General features: G+C 43.1%; 1 protein-coding gene across 1 annotated transcript in view; it reads right to left on the bottom strand.

The window, feature by feature from the left end:
- Nucleotides 1-17,216: 17,216 nt before the first annotated feature.
- The window catches only part of WDR88 (WD repeat domain 88), a 35,097-nt gene continuing 33,538 nt past the window's right edge, over nucleotides 17,217-18,775 (bottom strand). Inside the window, exon 11 of the mRNA XM_079118677.1 lies at nucleotides 17,217-17,956. Within this exon, the coding sequence (XP_078974803.1) occupies nucleotides 17,810-17,956 (147 nt within the window). The 3' untranslated portion in view covers nucleotides 17,217-17,809. The remainder of the gene's footprint in view (nucleotides 17,957-18,775) is intronic.

The raw sequence follows: 18,775 nt of genomic DNA, 5'->3' as shown, positions 1-18,775 counted from the left end.
CTCAGCAAAACACATTCCCAAGACTGTGTGTATGTATGTATGTATGTGTGTATTCGGAGGTGTATGGCTATTCATATGCATGTATGAATTTTTAAATAAATGTATACTCATATGTATGTATAAATGCACGTATATCTGAGTTATGTTATTGAATACTTCAGACATACAACAAAGTTTTGTAAAAGCATGAATATTTTATTGGCCTTTTTTCCATCACTATAACAAAACACCTAAAGCTGGACACTTATAAAGTAAAGAAGTTAATTTAGTTCTCAGTTTGGGAAGCTAAAATTTCAAAAGTAGGCAACCCCATGGATTCAAGCTCTGGTGAGGGTCCCATGGAGGATGGCATCGTAATGGTGGGAGTATGTGCAGAGACCACATAACCAGATAGGACATCAGAGAGATCCAGGGGTCAGGCTAGTTCTTTTATAACAATCCATTCTACCAGGAACCAACCTCTTCCTTAAGACAACTCTTAAGCCTTTCGCAGGGCAGTACCTCCAATGATCTACCCACCTTTGACTTGGCCCCACCTCTTAAAGATTCCATTGCCTTAACACCACTAGATTGAGGACCAAGTTTTTAGGACATGAACCTCTGAGAGAGACACACAAACCATATCCATCCCTAGCGAGAACCAGGACCGATGTCCAACCTGAAAAGCATGATCATAACCCCTTGAATAACCCTCTCCAGTCAATCCTGTCATCTTCCCCCCAAAGGCAACCACTCACCTGAATTGAGTGTTCATTATTCCTGTGTTTTCCTTGAGGCTTTATTTTGTACATATGCATTCCTAAACAATAGACTTATTTTGCATATTTTGAACAATTTGTCATTTATGTACTGTGTGCATCCAGAAGGATGCAAGTTACTTGTTCTATTCAATAAAATTTAGGATGATTGCAATGTTGTTTATTCATTTGAACGGCTGTAGAGTATTCCTTTGCATGAATACACCGACATGTATTTTTTACTTATGCCATTACAGGTAATGCTGCTGAAAATACACTTCGTATTTCTATTTGTGTACTTGGGGCACCCCACAGGAGAGATGACAGCTGTTGGGTTGTAGTGTGAGCAGTCTTTTGCATTCACTTCCTCCTGGAGTGGTAGAAAGAATACATACTACCCCCAGCGGGGCATAAGATTTCCCATTGCTCTAGATCTTTACCAGGAATTCATTTCACAGTCTTAGTCTCTCCTCCCCCAACTTAAGAATATGAAATGACATCTCATTGTGGTTCCAGCTGGCATTTCATCAAGTACTAGTGAGGTAGAGTGAGTTCTCATCTGTTTACTGGTCGTTCATACTTTTTGGAGTTGACTCTTTCTACTCTGCATGTTTTTATTGATTTGTTCAGAAAATTCTTCGAAACATTTTTAAAATGTGATCTGTAGAGTTAGGATTTTTATCCACCTCTATATGAGTTTTGAGGGTATGGAGTAAAGGCGAGAGGCAAGATTATAACCACTACTCCCACCAGTAAAATATTCACACAAACAGATGTTACCAAAAACGGTGATAAAGCAGAACACCAAAACAGTTCCTATAACCCAAGTAAACAAATGCAGAAAAGAGGAAATTGAGAAACTAAAAGCAGTTAGTGTCAATAGAGAACAATAAAATATGGAGCTAAATCCTAATGTGTCAATAATTATATTAAATGTAAAATTGTCTAAACATATTAACAAAAGATGGATTTCCAGAATGCTTTTTAACACTAGGTATTGTGCAACTGTAATTCTAATGTATTATCTCTGCACATAAAAATGTCTACATACAGAGTAACTGAAATATTTAGTTAGTTAGTTAGTTAATTTGAGATGGGGGTCTCATCATGTTGCCAAGTCTATTCTCAAACTCCTGGGCTCTAGCAATCCTCCGGCCTTAGCCTCCCAAGTAGCTGGGACTATAGGCATAAGCCGTAGACATCCACCTCTATAAATATTTTTTAAAAAAGCAAATTTAGGACTGGAGACAGCTCAGTAGTGGAGCACTTGCCTAGCATGGTCAAGGTTCCGCATATTCAGTCCCCAATACTGCCAAAACAACCAAGTTTATGACCTCCGTAAGAAACTCACTTTGAGGGTGATGATATAGGTAGGTTAAAAACCATGAAAGAAATGGAAGAAGATATACCATGCAAACACTAATGAAAAGAAAATTGAAGTGTCTAGACTAATATATCAGACAAATTGGACTTCAAAGCCAAGAAAATTACCAGGGATAATGAGGGACATTTCATAATGACAAAAGGGTCAATTTATCCAGAAAGCACAACAATCCTAAGTGCGGATATTCTCAACATCAGAGCTTGAAAATAAGGAAACAAATACTAGCAGAACTTTAGGAAGAACTTGACAGATCCACAGCTGTGTATGGGGATTTCAACACTGTTCTATTAGTAATATATAGAACCAGTAAAGAGAAAATTAGCCAAGATGAAGAACAGAACACCACCATCAAACAACTGAATTAATTCAACACTTCTAGACCCTCCACCCAATGCAACAGGACACACATTCTTTCAAGTGTACAAAAAACATGCATCTCAGATAAGCCACATTTGAGGTGAAAAATCGAACCTTAGAAGAATTCAAAGAATAGAAATCATATAAAATACTTTATGCAACATAATAGTACCAATCTAGAAATTGCCAACAGAAAGATAACCCCCAAATACCTTAACACCTTAAAATTAATCGTTTCACCTCTAAATAATTCATGAATCAAAGAGTATATCTCAAGAGAAATTAGGAAAATTTTTGAACACAACAAATTTCACAATTTATGAGATGCAGATAAGGCAGTGCTCAGAGGGAATTTTATAGTATTAAAATGCCACATTGCAAATAAAAAGGTTGGTCTCAAATAAATTAAGCATTCACCTTAAGAAAATAGACAAGGGTGGTATATATACACAGTGGGTTATTATTCAGCCATAAAGAAGAATGAAATTATGCCATTTGCCAGTACATGGAAGGAACTGGAGACTATTATGCTAAGTGAAATAAGCCAATCCCCAAAACCCAAAGACCAAATGTTCTCTCTGCTATGCAGATGCTAACACACAATAAAGAGGGAGGGAAGAATAGAAGTTCATTGGATTAGACAATAGTAATGAAGGGAAGGGAGAGAGGATGGGAATAGGAAAGAGGGTAGAATAAATCAGACAAAATTCCCTATGCTCACATCTGAACACATGACCAGTGTAACTCCACATCATGTACAACCACAAAAATGGGATCCTAATTAGAAAGGGCTGCACTCCATGTACAGATATGTCAAAATACACTCTACTATCATGTATATCTAAAAAGAAAATATTAAAAAAGAAAGTAGAGGGCTGGGGATATAGCTCAGTTCATAGAGTGCTTGTCTGTCAAGCACAAGGCCCTGGGTTCAATCCCCAGCACCACAAAAAAAAAAAAAAAAGGAAGAAGATGATGATGATGATGATTCTAAAGCAAGCAGAAGGAAGAAATGAAGAGATATCCATAAAATTGAAAACAACAAAAATCAATGAAACCAAAAGCTGGTTTTTTGAAGTTGCCAATAGTCTGATCAATCTTTGGGGAAAATCCTATGGATAAAGATAAATCACTGTATTTTATAAACTAATAATTGTGGTCTAGATATCATGGGAAAAGTGGTATCTCTGGAAAAGGGTCCCAAGGAGGTCCCCATGGAGGGCAAAGGACTTGAATAAGGACCAGTGAGGTCCTTGACATGCGTAAAGAACAAGAATTTCAGCCAGGTGTGTGGAACACACCGAATCCCAGTGGCTCAGGAGGCTGAGGCAGGAGGATTGCCAGTTCAAAGCCAGCCTCAGCAACTTAGCAAGGCCCTAAGCAACTCAGTGAGACCCTGCATCTAAATAAAACACAAAAAGGGCCAAGGATGCGGCTCAGTGGTTAAGCGCCCCTGAGTTCAATTCCTGGTACAAAAAAAGAAAAAGAGTTTGGGTTCAGGTCAGTAGAGGCACAGAAATTTACTTAAGAAAAGAATTTACAATGCAGGCCCTCTGGAGAGTGAGAGACACATTTGGGGGGTTCGTGACTCTTTAAAGGAAATTGGGTGAAGGGCGGGTTTAAGAGGTCTGTGAAGATGACATCAGGCTGGGGATCTCAAGATGGTTTCTGGTGGTCTGGTCATTCTAGAATCCATTCAAGTTGATGTACTCCTCACTTTCTGATCAACAGATAATGCAAGAAAGTACCCGAGATGACAGGTTTCACAAGACATCGTATCTCTCTTAATCTATTTATTGTTGGGCTAATGAACAGTGCATGGGGGTAGATTTACAGATGTCCCAGGAATCTGGGAGTGACGGGGCTGGAAAAGTATGCGGAACTTCTGAATTAAAATTTCATTTCCTTGTCCTTTCTTTATATCTCCTTTCTGCCTCATTTTTTTAAAGTTTCTTCTACCCTGCTCGTAGACATATTTGCTAGATGACATGGGTTTGCATAATTCTATATCTGCACCATAAGCTATGGTGGTTAAAACAAATTATTTTAATATCCTGCACTAAAATGAGCTTTAGGGTTTTGAAAGGGGTGAATCAGAGAAGCATATTCTAGTGCCAGAATGAATCTGAGCAGCCTGGCCGTGCCCAGGGCTGGATTCCCATAGATGTGCATTTGCTGGAAGTCACCTGCTTGGCAGCTGGCCAGATGCTCGCCCACACACCTGCAGCTATCCTTAGCTGTGTGTCCCGGGGCTGACCCAGGGAAGCTCTGTGAAAGCACTTAATGGCAGACTCCCCAGAGCATCAGCCTGCATTTTACACCCTTCCAACAGCAAGGTTCTGTCCCCGATGCATTTAGGCACCCCAAGAAATCTACCACACACATCAGAGAGAGCCTGACTAGTGGCCAACTTGGTAGCACTTTATTTTGAAAAATAACTCATCACACTGTTGCTTTCTAAGAAGCCACTCTCCGTTCAGAGGGAAGCAATAGGGTGAAATAAAAGAAAGACTCTGAGATGTCCTAGATTTAGTCACAAGGGCTAGAAGGATGGAGGGAAGATGAGATGGAGAAGGTAGTCAGTTAACAGCTATCAGCCAGCCGAGCCCAACAGTACACACCTATAATCCCAGCGACTTGGGAGGCTGAGGCAGGAGGATGGCGAGTTCAGAGCCAGCCTCAGCAGTTTAGCGAGGCCCTAAGCAACTCAGTGAGACCCTGCCTCTAAATAAAATAGATAAAAGGGCTAGGGATGTGGCCAGTGGTTGAACACCCCTGGATTCACTCCCCAGTACCAAAAACAAAAAACACAAAACAAAAAAAATAGCAATGGGCCAAACACAACAAAAGGTCATTTCAGGTTTCACATTCCTGAAGGTATGTTAAAAACTTAACTGGGAGTTGGGGGTGTAGCTCAGTGGTAAAGCTCTTTCCTAGCATAAATAAGGCCCTGGGTTCCATCCCCAGCATAGCAAAGGAAAAAAAAAAACTCTAATCTCATCTCCTATACACACACATACACACAGACACACACACACACACACACACACACACACACACCACCACTGTGTCCTGCTTGGGACTCCAGCCAAACTTGATGGAACAAATACTCCTATGGACTACCCTCTTATCCTGATCCAGAGTCAGTGAAGCGTCAACGCAAACAGCTTGGGTTCTCCTTCCCCCAATCTTCTTTACAAAAATACTTTTGGCTTTAGGCCCAGTGGACATCTTTCCAGCTGCAATCTAGCCTTGTTGCTGGAAGTTACAGGAACTTGTTCCAGACCTTGGACCATTTTTGGCTAGCATCTGTTCCAGCCCAATGAACCCTTTATTTCAGAGATTCCTCGGTGTCAAGAGTTTTGGTTTAACAAGTACCTCAGGGACACAGATTGGTGAGGAACCAAGACATGACTGCACACAGCCGGTCCACTCAAATTCTTACAGTGCCTTTCACACCCCCAGCTTCATGCCACTCCCAGAGTGAACTTGCCCCTCCCAGACATAGACTCATGTCTACACACAGTGAATAATACCCTTGCAGAAGTGTTCGCTGAATTTAAATATTTTGATGAGTTTTTGTTTTCTCCCACAAGCTAATTAACTCTAAGAAATTAAATGTGGTACAAAATGATGGGTTTTGTTTCCATATGTTAACCTATTAAATAAGAAAATCTTAATAGAATGTGTACCAATAGAGTCGTCCATCAATTTTTTTATTTTTGAAAATAACCTTATGATCGAACAAGGTTGAAATGTGGGAAATCTGTGAAGGATTTCGTCTCCTGAAACTGAGAATCCAGCACAATAAGGACCCACCGCCACCACCATCCTTAATTCTTCCCTGGTGGCTGGGGAACAGCCCTCCTCTTGCAGAGAGCATCTTTCCCCAGGCTGAGGCCACCTCTCCAGTCTTTAAACGTGAAACCCTACCCAGGAGCAGCTAATGGGTATGCATACTGCTGTCCTGCCCTCCTCACCCAAATGAGACTTCCCTTCCTCTGTCTGGAACACCTCAGGGTTCAGCTGTACAGGAGGTAGAAACAGCACGTGATAGGACAGCCTCCCAGACACAGGACACAGGCCATGACAGAGAAAAGTTCAACACGCGTAGAGCAGAAAAGCAGGCTGGGGTGAAGACCCGGATTGCTCTCAACATGACTCTTATTGTTTTAATGTTTTTATTGAGATTATCTTTCATGCAGTGAAATGCGTGGAGCTTCAGCATACAACTTAATGAGTCTTAATAAATGCATATCCACACCAAGAGAGAGAGCATTTGTGTCTTACCCAAACCTTCTTTTGTGCCCCTTCTCAAGAATATCTCTTGACCACATTCTTGATCAAGAATATCCCTTGATCTGCTCTCGCTATAGATTGATTTGCATTTTCTAGAGTCATATATTAATGGAATCATAAACTAGGTTCTGTTTCGTTCCCTACAATATGCAAATATCAGTGATCCATTCTTTTTCATGGCTATGTAGTGGTCTCTTGTCTGGATATAGCGTTTATTCCTCCGCAGGTGGACACCTGGACTGTTCCTAACTTTTGTGGTGTCTTTACAGCATTTGAGGACATACATATATACGTCTTTTTATGGATATTGTTTTCATTTTTCTTGAATTAATACTGAAGAATGGGATTATTGTTGGTAACCTATGCTAGGGAGGTCTGAGCAACCATATGGGGACGGGGCATCAGGCAGCCCTGCCCAAGAACAGCCAATCAGAGACTCTAGTTGCCTCTCACAACCGCCTGTCAATCAACAGAGTCCCCAGTCAACCCCAGGGGGACACTAAACCCTCAAGCCTTCCCCCGGACAATTCCGGACTATAAAGGCCCCAGCGAGCCAGCCCGAGCCCTGCGCAGATTCCCCGGCCCTCCACCCTGGCCTTTCACCCTGGAGGACTGGTGAATCTTGCCCGAGGCCCAACCCCCAATAAAGCCTTGTTCAGCCTCTTTGGGTCCGACTCCTTTCTGCTCACCCGCCCCTGACCTTACAACCTGGCTCTTCAAATTCTGATAAAATGAGGCAATTTTCACTGTTCTGCTAAACTCACTGGGCCCTTCCTCTGCTGAAAATTGTTTTGTCACTTATATGAATTGCAGATCTTTTTTGGGTAACATCTTTTTACCCAACATTTGGGTAACATCTTGATCCCTTGAAGATCAAGTTTCCCCTTCAATATTCTAAATTGCACAATATGGAATATGCCAAAAAAGTTAACAAACCATTGCCGATACAAAGAGGGGTCAAACAGGAGGCCTGCCTTAAAGACTCACACCCAAGCAACACAAGCGTTCCTACCCAGCATCATTGTGTGATTAAAAATATAACAGGAAAATGATCTCATTCATCACACCTAGAAATAAACGCAGCAAGAAATACTCAAGACCTAAACTAAAAACACTATAACCTGACCTTGAACCTGAAAGATGACTTGAATAACCAGAAAGATAAAAGATACCATAACAAAGTTAAAAGGCAAATAAACAGACTCACACATCTCCAAAAGGACATGACTCCTTTTTTTAAATCCTTGATTGGCGTTTACTTATTTATTTTTTCATTGACTTTTTTGACAGTGATAAATATTTTTTAAATTTTTTTCATACATGTTTATAGGGTAAAAATGTCTGTCTCAATGTACCATCCTTCCCATCCCTACCTGCCCCACCCCTCCCCTCATTCCCCTCTGTACAATCCGAAGTTCCTCCATTCTTCTCTACCCAACCCCCACTATGGATCAGAATTCACAAATCCTTTGGTTTTTTGGGGTTGGTTTATTTCACTTAGCATGACATTCTCTAGTTCCAATCCATTTACCTTCAAATGTCATAATTTCATCCTTCTTTAAGGCTGAGTAATATTCCATTGTGTATATGTACCGCATTTTCTTTATCCATTCATCTGTTGAAGGGCGTAGTTTTGCTATGGTGATTGGAGCTGCTATAATCATTGATGTGGCTGTGTCACTGTAGTATGCTCATTTTAAGTCCTTTGGGTATAAACCAAGGAGTGGGATAGCTGGGTCAAATGGTGGTTCCATTCCAAGTTTTCTTAGGAATCTCCATAGTGCTTTCCAAAGTGGTTGCACCAATCTGCAGTCCCACCAACGATGTATGAGTAACACTTATTATTGCTTGTATTTTTGGTAACATAAATTCCCCTGACAAACGAGTCAGAAAAACAAGTAATACAACTGAAATAATGAGCAAGGGATGTGAACAGGAAATTCACAGAAGAAATACAAATGGGCAATAAACACATAGATGAATGCCCGACTATGCTTGTAAGCAAGGGACATGTGAATTAAAACAATGATAAAATGACATTTTGCAAAGCTTTCCATGATGTTCCAGGATCTGGTATTGGCAGCTGTGGAGCAGGACATGGAAATCAATATGACCTTTGGAGGGAGCTATTTGGCATCAGCAATTAAGTACAAAATGTATACAAAGCTATACTCAGTTATCCTGCCTCACCTTTATCCTAGAAAAACTCATGTGCACAAGAACCCATGTGTTAGGGAAGCACTGTTCCAGTTTCCCAGCTGTGTCCATTGTAGTAGGATCTCCAGACAACCCCTACACCCATCACTCTATCCACCAACTAGGAAGAGGCCTCTAATTCATACAATGGCCACAAGCAAGCAAAAAACACTCTAGATCAGTAAACAGAAATACAAGGAATCTAGGGGCACTCATCTGTAAAGATTTCCAAGATCTAGTTGCTGATCATTTCTGTCAATTTCTGCACACCAAATTTATACCAGGAATGCAAGGTTAGTTTGATATCCAAAAACAAATGATCATATCAACAGACCAAAAACTCAAAATCATATGACCATCTCAACAAATGCAGAAAAGCATTTGACAAAAACCCAGCACCTGCCAGGGATCATGGCACATTCCTGTAATCCCAGCAGCTCAGCAGACTGAAGCAGGAAGATCACAAATTCAAAGCTAGCCTCAGCAACTTAGCAACGCCCTAAACAAATCAGTGAGACTCTACTCTAAATAAAATACACAAAAGGGCTGGGGATGTGGCTCCGTGGTTAAACATCCCAGGGTTCAATTGCCAGTACCAAAAAGAAAAATGAAAACAAACACCCTTTCGTGATAAAGACATTCAACAAAACTAAGAATAGAAAGAAATTTCAACCTGATAGAAGGCAACTATTAAAAATCTACACCTAACATTACACTTAACCATGAAAGACTATACGCTTTGCCCATCAGATCAGAACTAAGTCAAAAATGTCTGCTCTCTGCCAGGCATGGTGGCTCACGCCTGTAATCCCAGCAGCTCAGGAGGCTGAGGCAGAAGAATGGTGAGTTCAAAGCCAGCTTCAACAAAGGTGAGGTGCTAAGCAACTCAGTGAGACCCCATCTCTAAATAAAATACAAAGTAGGTCAATGTGGCTCAGTGGTCAAGTGCCCCTGAGTTCAATCCCTGGTACCAAAAAAAAAAAAAAAAGAGTGTCTGCTCTCACCACTTTTATTTATCATTTTACTGAAGGTTTTAGCCAGGGAAATTAGGCAAGAAAATCACATAGATGACATCCCAAATGGAAAGAAGAAAGTAAAACTATCTCCATTTATTCATGACACAACACTTATATAAATGTAAACAGAAAATATACCAATGAATTCACGCGAATAAGTGAGATTTAACTAAGAGTATGAAGAGTAAACAAAGAATTGTTACTAAAAAAGAAAAAAAAAACATGAAAGTACTAAGGAATTCACTTAAAAACCAAAAATAAACTAGTAAATTAGTTTAGCAAGGCTACAGGATATAAGATTAAGACACAAAAATCAATTGTATTTCTCCACATTTGTAATTAACAATATGAAAATGCAATTAAGAAAGCAATTACCTTTATGGTTGCATCAAAAAGAAGAAAATACATCAGAATAAGCTTAACAAAATAAGTGCAAAGTTCATACTCTGAAAATGCAATAACTGTTCAAAGAAATTAGTGAATCATGTTCTTGGAGAGAATTTTTGTTAAAGGTTAACAATGTGCCCAAAAAATGATCTACCGATTCAACACAATCTCTATCAAAAGCCCAGCTGTCTGCAGAAATTGACAGATTGATTGTAAAACTCATGGAAATTCAAGAGAACTAGAATAGACTGAACAATTTTGAACAAGAACAACTTTGGAGAACTCACAGTGCCCAACTCAAAACTTAGTACAAAGTCACAGTTTTCAAGTGTGGTATCAGTATAGGGATAAATCAATGGAATAGGACTGAGAATTCACGAATAAGCTACCATAATTGTAGGTCACTGATTTCCCACACAGTGCTAAGACCCCTGTGGAGAGAACAGTGCAAGAACAATTGGATATCCACATATAAAAGAATGAACTTGGACCCCTACTTCACATCACATACAAAACTAACTCAAAATGGATCTGAAACCTAAATGTAAGAGTAAAAACTATAAAACCCTAAGGGAAAAAAAAAAAAGTTAGTGTAAATCTTAGTGACCTTGGATTTGTCAATGGAATCTGATATGACATCATAAACAACAAAAAAGAAATAGATTAGTTGAACTTAATCAAACTTAAAATTTATTGCACTTCAAATGATAGTATCAAGTGAAGAGAGCCAGGTATGAAGCCCGTTGGTCAATGGTTTTGGGGGCAACATGATGGTTAATTTTCAGGGTCTACTCAGCTGGGCCACAAGGGGTATAGACATTTTTTCAAACAGTACTCCTGGAAACGTCTGTGAGGTGTGTTGGCTGAGATTCACATTTGGACGTGTAGTCAGAGAGAGGCAGATTGCCCTCCCTCTTAATATGGATGGCCCTGTCCAATCGATTGGATACCAGACTAGAACAAAACTGGACTAGAACAAAAAGTCTGAGTAAGAGAAAACCTCTCTGCCTCAATGCCTGACTTGGAACATTGCTCTTTAACTGTCTTTGGACTTCAGCTGAAGAATTGATCTGTCTCGGGTCTTGAGCTTGCCAGGCTTGGGGCTGGAACTTGACAGCAGCAGCAGCAGCTTCCCGACAGATCTCGAGACTTCTCAGCCTCCATAACCACAAGAGCCAATTCTTACCCAATTCTTATGAGAAGTCCCTCCCTTCCCTCTCTTCCTTCTCCCCTTCCTTCTACTTCTTCCCCCTTCTCCCTCTCTCTCTCTCTTTCTCCTTGTAACCACTTATCTGAAATGTTTGGGACCAGAACTGTTTCATTCTGACTTTTTCAGAATATTTGCATACACATACTGTGTGTGTGTGTGTGTATATATATATATATATATATATATATATATATAAATATATATATATGTTCACACATACCTTATGCCCATAGTCTGAAGATAATTTTATACAATATATTTAATAATCTTGTGCATGAAACAAAGTTTCCTGATGTGGAATTTTCCACTTGTGGTGTCTCAAAAAAGTTTGAGATTTCGGAGCATTTTGGATTTTGGAATTAGATATGCCTAACCTAGCAGGTGGGGTGTGGTCAGCGGTGGCAGACTTGCCTAAGATGCACAGACCCTGGGTTCAACCCCTAGCACCACAAAAAAGTCAGGGTGGGGGTGACACTCTACACGCGCGTGCACACACACACACACACACACACAAACACATTTGAACATGCATATACTGTGTTTCTGTTTCTCTGGAGAACCTTCCTATAAGTGGGTAATGAAAATGTTCTAAATACAATTGTGGTGTTGACTTGTGCAACATTATAAATAAACTAAAAACATTGAAGTGCATACTACTTTAAGCTGGTGAGTTGTGTGGTATCTGAATCATGTTTCAATAAACTGTAACCAACAAAACACATGCACACACACACACCAAATTACACTCCACACATGTCGCCTTTGTGGGAATGCCCAGAGAAGGGTCTGGAAGGCAAAGGAACTGATGAAGGATTTTCCTGTCTTACTCCCTGTAACAGAAAACCCTATGCAGGAATTTCTGTCATCTAAGGGTGAACATATCTCATTTGGTCCTCAGGACAACCCAGTGAGGTGTCTACTGGTATTAACCCCTTTTTACACAGACAGAAACTGAGCTACAGAATGGGTGTGCTTAGCAATAGAGAGCCCCTGGATCTGGTCCCCAGAACCACAGGGAAAAAAGCAAAGAGAGAAATTGAGTTACAGGGAAATTAAGAAATGTGCTTGGTGCTTTATCAACAGATACAGTGGTTGCCAACAAAGGCACACAGCTACTATACGGCAAGCAGCTTCATCCCTGGGCGCTCTAACCCATTACACTATATTGCTTCTCATATTTCTTATTTGAATTTTCATCATGAGCTGTATTGAGATGATGGTTTGATTCTAAAACTTTATTGAAATCATAATTCCTTGATCTGCTCAAGACACTTCACTCAACATTCTCAAAGGGGTTCTCAATGTAAAGGGAGCTGTCCTCATATTCGATCACAGTCGCCATAATTCAAAGAAGTCATCTCAGGGATGGGCAGCAGAGCAAAACCTTCCCCCACCTCCAATACTCTCACTTTATCCTGCTCTCTGAAGAACCCACAAAGCCCCAAATGCACTTTCTGTGATTCTCAGTCCTCTTAATCTTGGACTCTCTTTGTGTGCTTAAAAAAATTATTGAGTGTCTCAAATTAGCATCTGTTTATTTAGATTATATCTATCAACATTTAAGATATTAATTGGGTGCAGTGGTGCACACCTGTAAACCCAGTGACTTGGAGGTTGAACCACAAAGACAGTCTCAGCAATTTAGCCAGACCCTGTCTCAAAATAAAAAAATAAAAAAGTTCTGGAGATGTGGCTCAGGGATTAAGCACCCTTGGGTTTAATCTCTGATACCCAAGAGGGGGAAAAGATATTAGAAATTAAAACTGATAAAAAAAATCATAATATTTATTCATTTTAAAATAACAATAAGCAGGTTACATGTTAATACAATAACACTTGCATGAAACTATTTGCAAAAAAAAAATTTAATGAGAAGGCATCGTTTTGCTTTGTTGCAAAGCCCTTTTTAATTTTCTTATTGATGCACCATAATTATACATAGCAGTGGGACTCTGTGACACACTTGTACATGAACACAATGCAAAGCTCTTTTATGATGGGTTTCACAGAAGGCAGCTGGACTGTCTATCTGTTCTTGCATTTGGTCTGTTGTGATGGGTTATTTTAGTTGAAGCATATGAAGAAATTCTGTGAAGGAAATAAGCAGTTTGCTATACTGGAAGCTGACCTGGGAGATAGTGAGGGGAGGCTTCCCAAAGGGGTGACACACTGAAAAATTAGAAATGAGAAGGACCCATTCCTGCAGAGGGCACTGGAAACAGCATTCCAGACACTTGGCACAGCACATGCAAAGGCCCGGAATATCTAGCCATTTTTAAGGAACAGAAAGAAGGATCAGCTTCACACTAGCCCATTCATCTTTTTTTGGCTTTGCTTACTGCCCAGGGATACTTATTTCATTAGGTGACTTCAAAGTCATCTGCTGCATACTCATTCCTTGATTCACAAATGCTTTTCTTTAGTTGACCCTTCCTAAATCCCAGACTCACAGCCCAACCAACACCTCCTTTCCGCCACCTAACAGGCAATGTTCAAAACTGTGCCTACACAGCTCAGTTTAGGAATAAAAACCAACTGGAAATATCCAGCTCCACAATGGCCCCAGTCCAGTTTCCAACAAATTTATCACTGATTAGATGTTCCTATCAACACTACAAAGGCTCAAAATAATCCTGACAAATTTTCCTTGGCAACATCAATCAAACACAACAAGAAAAAACAATGAACAGCAAACCCAGACCTGTAATAGAGGCAGAAAGAGGAACTACTTCTGGAGCAGGCAAATTTGATTACAGAAGGTCCTGATTAACAATAGTTCAAGTTAAGATTTTTCATCCTTACCATTTTGCCCAGCTGTAGGCTGATTTAAGTGTTCGGAGGAAACGAAGTTAAGCTATGATGATGGATAAGGTTAAGCTTACTTGCGATAAGACAATTTACAGGTGTAACCTTCCTGTAAGCAGAGGAGCCTCTGCATTTAGCATACAGCCTCGTGCCACGTCTGCAACTTCTGCAGCTCACTGCAACCGTCTGAGCTATATGAATTCCTGAGGAACTTTTTTAAAACCCCAATGCGTCCCTCACCTCCACCACCAAAGTCCTGGATGCAATTGCTCTGGAGTAGGTCCCCAAGTGCATGTGTATTGATTTCCAGGGCCTCAGCACAGCAATCAGCAACCATAGGGTTCGTCCCCACACTGGCCCTCTGAAGTAGGCTGAGTCCCCTTTGATCTTCCCTCGCCTGGAGTTTTAATGCATTCCGCAAACTGTCACACTGGTGGACTCGACCCTGCGGGCCTCGCGTTTGGACCACACTTGGCCTCGCTAGGTCTCAAAGATATACAACAGACTTTATGATGCGTGGATGGCTGGAGAAGGGGAATCAGGAGTCTTTTGGAAGGCTCAGCTAAGCACCGTAGCAACTTCCTGGCGTGCGGGAGAGGCAAAAGCGAGAGGGACGACCCCACGCCCAAAAATGCAGCCCCGAGAAAGCGTGAGCCACCCGCCGGCCCGCAAGGTCTGCCTGGACCCCCGCAACGCCCACGCCCCGAGCTCTCGGGGACACGGGAAAGCGGACTCTGAAGCCGTTCAGGTCTAGACCAGCACCGGGCCCTGACGCCACGCTCCGCCACCAGCTAGGGACCGGGCTAAAAAGGTCTCTCAGGGTTGTCCTCACGCCCCCGGAGGGAAGGGTGGTTGGGTTGGGGCGTAAAGCAGGAGAGGCAGAGGCAAAAGTGGTTTGGAAGAGCTTGGACGCTCGGTTGAGGCACCGCTGGGATTCGAACCCAGGATCTCCTGTTTACTAGACAGGCGCTTTAACCAACTAAGCCACGGCGCCGCCCGTACAGGCAGCGCGAGAAACTATTCCCCATCTCTAGTAACGCCATGAGCCGTGCGCGTGCGCAGAGGCTTTTTGGTGTTTGAGTCTCAGGCGGCGAGGAAGCCGGATGTGGGCGCATGCGTGGTGCACACGCTTGATGGCACACCCTAAGGGAACGCGACCACCACAGGTGTGTGGGGGCCGAGCGGGCCGGACGTTTCGGTCCTGGCAGCGTCTCCTCGGCGGAGAACCTGAATACCTGTACCTTTGTGGGGTCCTCGATCTAGGTCTGCGCTTTTTGCGCGCCAGAAGTGGCTCGGGGGAGCCCCTGCAGTCTCCGGAGAACCCCGGACCCGCCAGCGCGGCGGGGCCGCTGCACCTCGACCCTCTGAGCTCGGGACCCACCAGCACCACGCCCTCAGCCGGAGCAGGCCGCCGTCCCTGCCAGCCCCGGGGGCCCGTAACTTCATTTGGGCCGCTTCTTCCGGAGTCATGGTAGCGTCCCAGGGCACTAAGGCTATCAGCACCCTGTGTGGGAAGGTTTCCACGGCCAGATCAGGGCAGGTAGGAGCCCTCCCCACCCTGGCTCCCCACGTGCTCCTCCGGGGTCTCCTCCCTCAGGCATACCACTTGTCCCAGCACTTTTCAGAGGGCCTTTGGGTCACAACAAAGTCCATCACTGCTATTGCGTAGAAGAGGCAGCCGCCGAACTGTGGAGTTCACACAAAAAAACTCGTGCGCCTGTCTAGTAAACAGGAGATCCTGGGTTCGAATCCCAGCGGTGGCCTCAACCGAGCGCCCCGGCCCCTTCAAACCTTTGCCTCTGCCTCTGCCTCCTGCTTTGCGCCCCAGTATAATTTGTAATACCAACCTAGGTGCCCATCAGTGGGGGCAGGGGCATGTATGCTGTCTAGCTGTTCTCCACAGGCACAGTGATGACTACATCTATGAGTGTCTTCACGTGTGAGAAGGCCCCAGAACATCTGGAGGAGGGAGGTCACTTGCTGGGAAGGTGTCTTAAGTGAAGTTTTGACAAGTTCATACATCATTCCTTGTAAATTAGTGGATAAACTAAACCACCAACTTGAATCAGAGCAATAACCCCTTCTGTGACTGACAGGGAAGGCACCAAGCATGGAGCCAGCCTAAATGATTCTCCAGTTATTGTGCTAATACACGGAATCTTTGAATGTCAAACAATGGAGACTGTAAATCAGTCCTGCAATCAAGTTTCTAAAATGGAGCACAGAGCATATTAATGATACTGGGCAAAAATCATGTGAGGCTCACCAAATGGAACAGGGGAATCTTCACATTTTTTAACTGAAAACGTCACTCTTCGTGGATTGATCCGTGTCCTACAATATTCAGTGAAAGCAGGAAAACAACTGCACATATGCTTGGGCATTCTGGAAATTGAGAAGTCTGGGGGAGAGACCATGAAACATCCTGTTTCTGTGATGGAAATGCCACCACCACCTCTTGCCTATTCCAGCCTTCCTCTGCTCTGGGCAAGTGGCCATTTGGGAGCATGAGCCACTGTCTTAGTTGGTTTTGTGTTACTATAGCAAAATACCTGAGTCTGGGTACTTTAATGGACAAAAAAATGTTATTAAGCTCATGGTTCTAGAGGCAGGGAAGTTCAAGATCACCCAGTGACATCTGATTAGTGCTTCATATGGTATCATAACATGGCAGATGGCATCACATGACAGGAGCACATGTGAGAACAAGTAGCACATATAGAAGAAACCAAACTCATGGGGTGGCCTAACTTTTAGCTCTTGAGGTAACTAATCCAGTCCCCTGATATCTAACCCACTCTCAGAGGCAGGTACTGATTACCTTCCCAGGGTGTGCCCCATGACTTTATCATCTCCCACTGGGCCCCACCTTATAAAAGTTGTACCACCTCCCAATACCATCACATTGGAACCAAGCTTCCAGGATATGAACTCTGAGGAACAAACCACAGTCAAACCATATAAGCCACATTGCCTTGCCATCCTCATCCACCGAAGGGCCCACAACATCTTGTTCATTTGACAAACCCATCCTCAGGAAATGCTGATGCCAGTCTAGGGGCCACTTTACAGAGCAGCTCCAGACTCCAGAAGATGAGTCCATAATGCATCCCCAAAATGAGACGAAATGAACGCCATGACGTGAAGCTTAGAAATAGCAAAACTGCTTCTACAATTCATATGCACACTTGTTTTCCAAAGGAATCTAGATTTATTCTGCATGAACGCAGACGTGTTCACCCCCCGAGGATGCTGTGGAGCTGAGGAGGTGGCATTGTACTGAGACCCCAGCCAGGGGTTGGCCCCTGCCCGAGTCTGACAGCCCCACTCAGCTGCAGAGGGACCCTGAGAAGATCCCTGCAGAGAGCCCTGCAACCTGAATGACAGGTGCCCATGATCAAGTCATTCAAAGTAGCTGTCAGTCCTCATCGTTCTCAGTGTCCAATGATGATGAAGACTCTGCTGGCAAGTCCGTTGGATCTCTCCGGAAGAAGATGCATTTGGTGACTATTTCCAAAGCACTGTCACTTTCCAAGGTGGAGAATGGTCTGTCACATCCTTCACACTAACATGACATTTTAAGAGTAGAAAGGAGGTGCTAGTCAGAGAGGATTAAGGCATTAAATTGGAATCTTCCCTCCTCATCTGGCTAACTTGGGCTGGGCTGAGGTAAGGGCTTCCCTCTCAGGAGCCTCTAACCTAACAGAGGAGACTCCAGGCCACTGAGTGGGAACACACATGGGCTTCTGCTCCCATCCCTGCCCCCCATCCTCAAGCTAAGCAGCTACTGCCAGCTCATGTCCCCTGTGGTGAGGGCCCTGAGGGCAGAAGTGGCAAACCACTGGGCAGTGGGGGAAGACAATTGCAGGTGTCCCAGCCTGTCTAGTGCTCTGTGAAGAGAATTGTAGGAAAAGGGGCTGTCCTAACTCCCTGACATGCTAGGGAACACTTGACTTTTACAGAACCACAAGAAGCAAACAGACAAGATTGCTGATCAAAACAGGACTCTCAACTAGACTGACACAGGTGCTGAGCATCCTCTTCTGTCCTGAACCTCTTCCTGAGCAAAACATGTAGAGTGGTGGATGCGGATGACACAGCTCACCACATCTTCCATAGCCCACTAATGAGTGGGCAGTGACAAAAGGGTGGGGACTCTTAGGCCATGGCAGAGACCAATCAGTGATTCCCACCCCAGCACAGTCCCCTTGGGACAAGCCTGCACAGTAGCATTCCCCTGTCCTGCACTCCAGGCCCCTGTGCTTTTGCCCCTCTTGCCAGCACTCTGGCAAGCTGGAGGAACTGGACAGATCCTGCCCTGGACAGGCCTTTTGGAAAATCTGCCTCTGAAGTTCCTCCTGTTGATTCAGAGCAAGTCAAGTGC

Source organism: Sciurus vulgaris (assembly GCF_902686455.1).
Source record: "Sciurus vulgaris genome assembly, chromosome: 17".
In the NCBI taxonomy this organism is placed as follows: Eukaryota; Metazoa; Chordata; class Mammalia; order Rodentia; family Sciuridae; genus Sciurus; species Sciurus vulgaris.
This window is presented reverse-complemented; position numbering and strand designations above follow the sequence as displayed.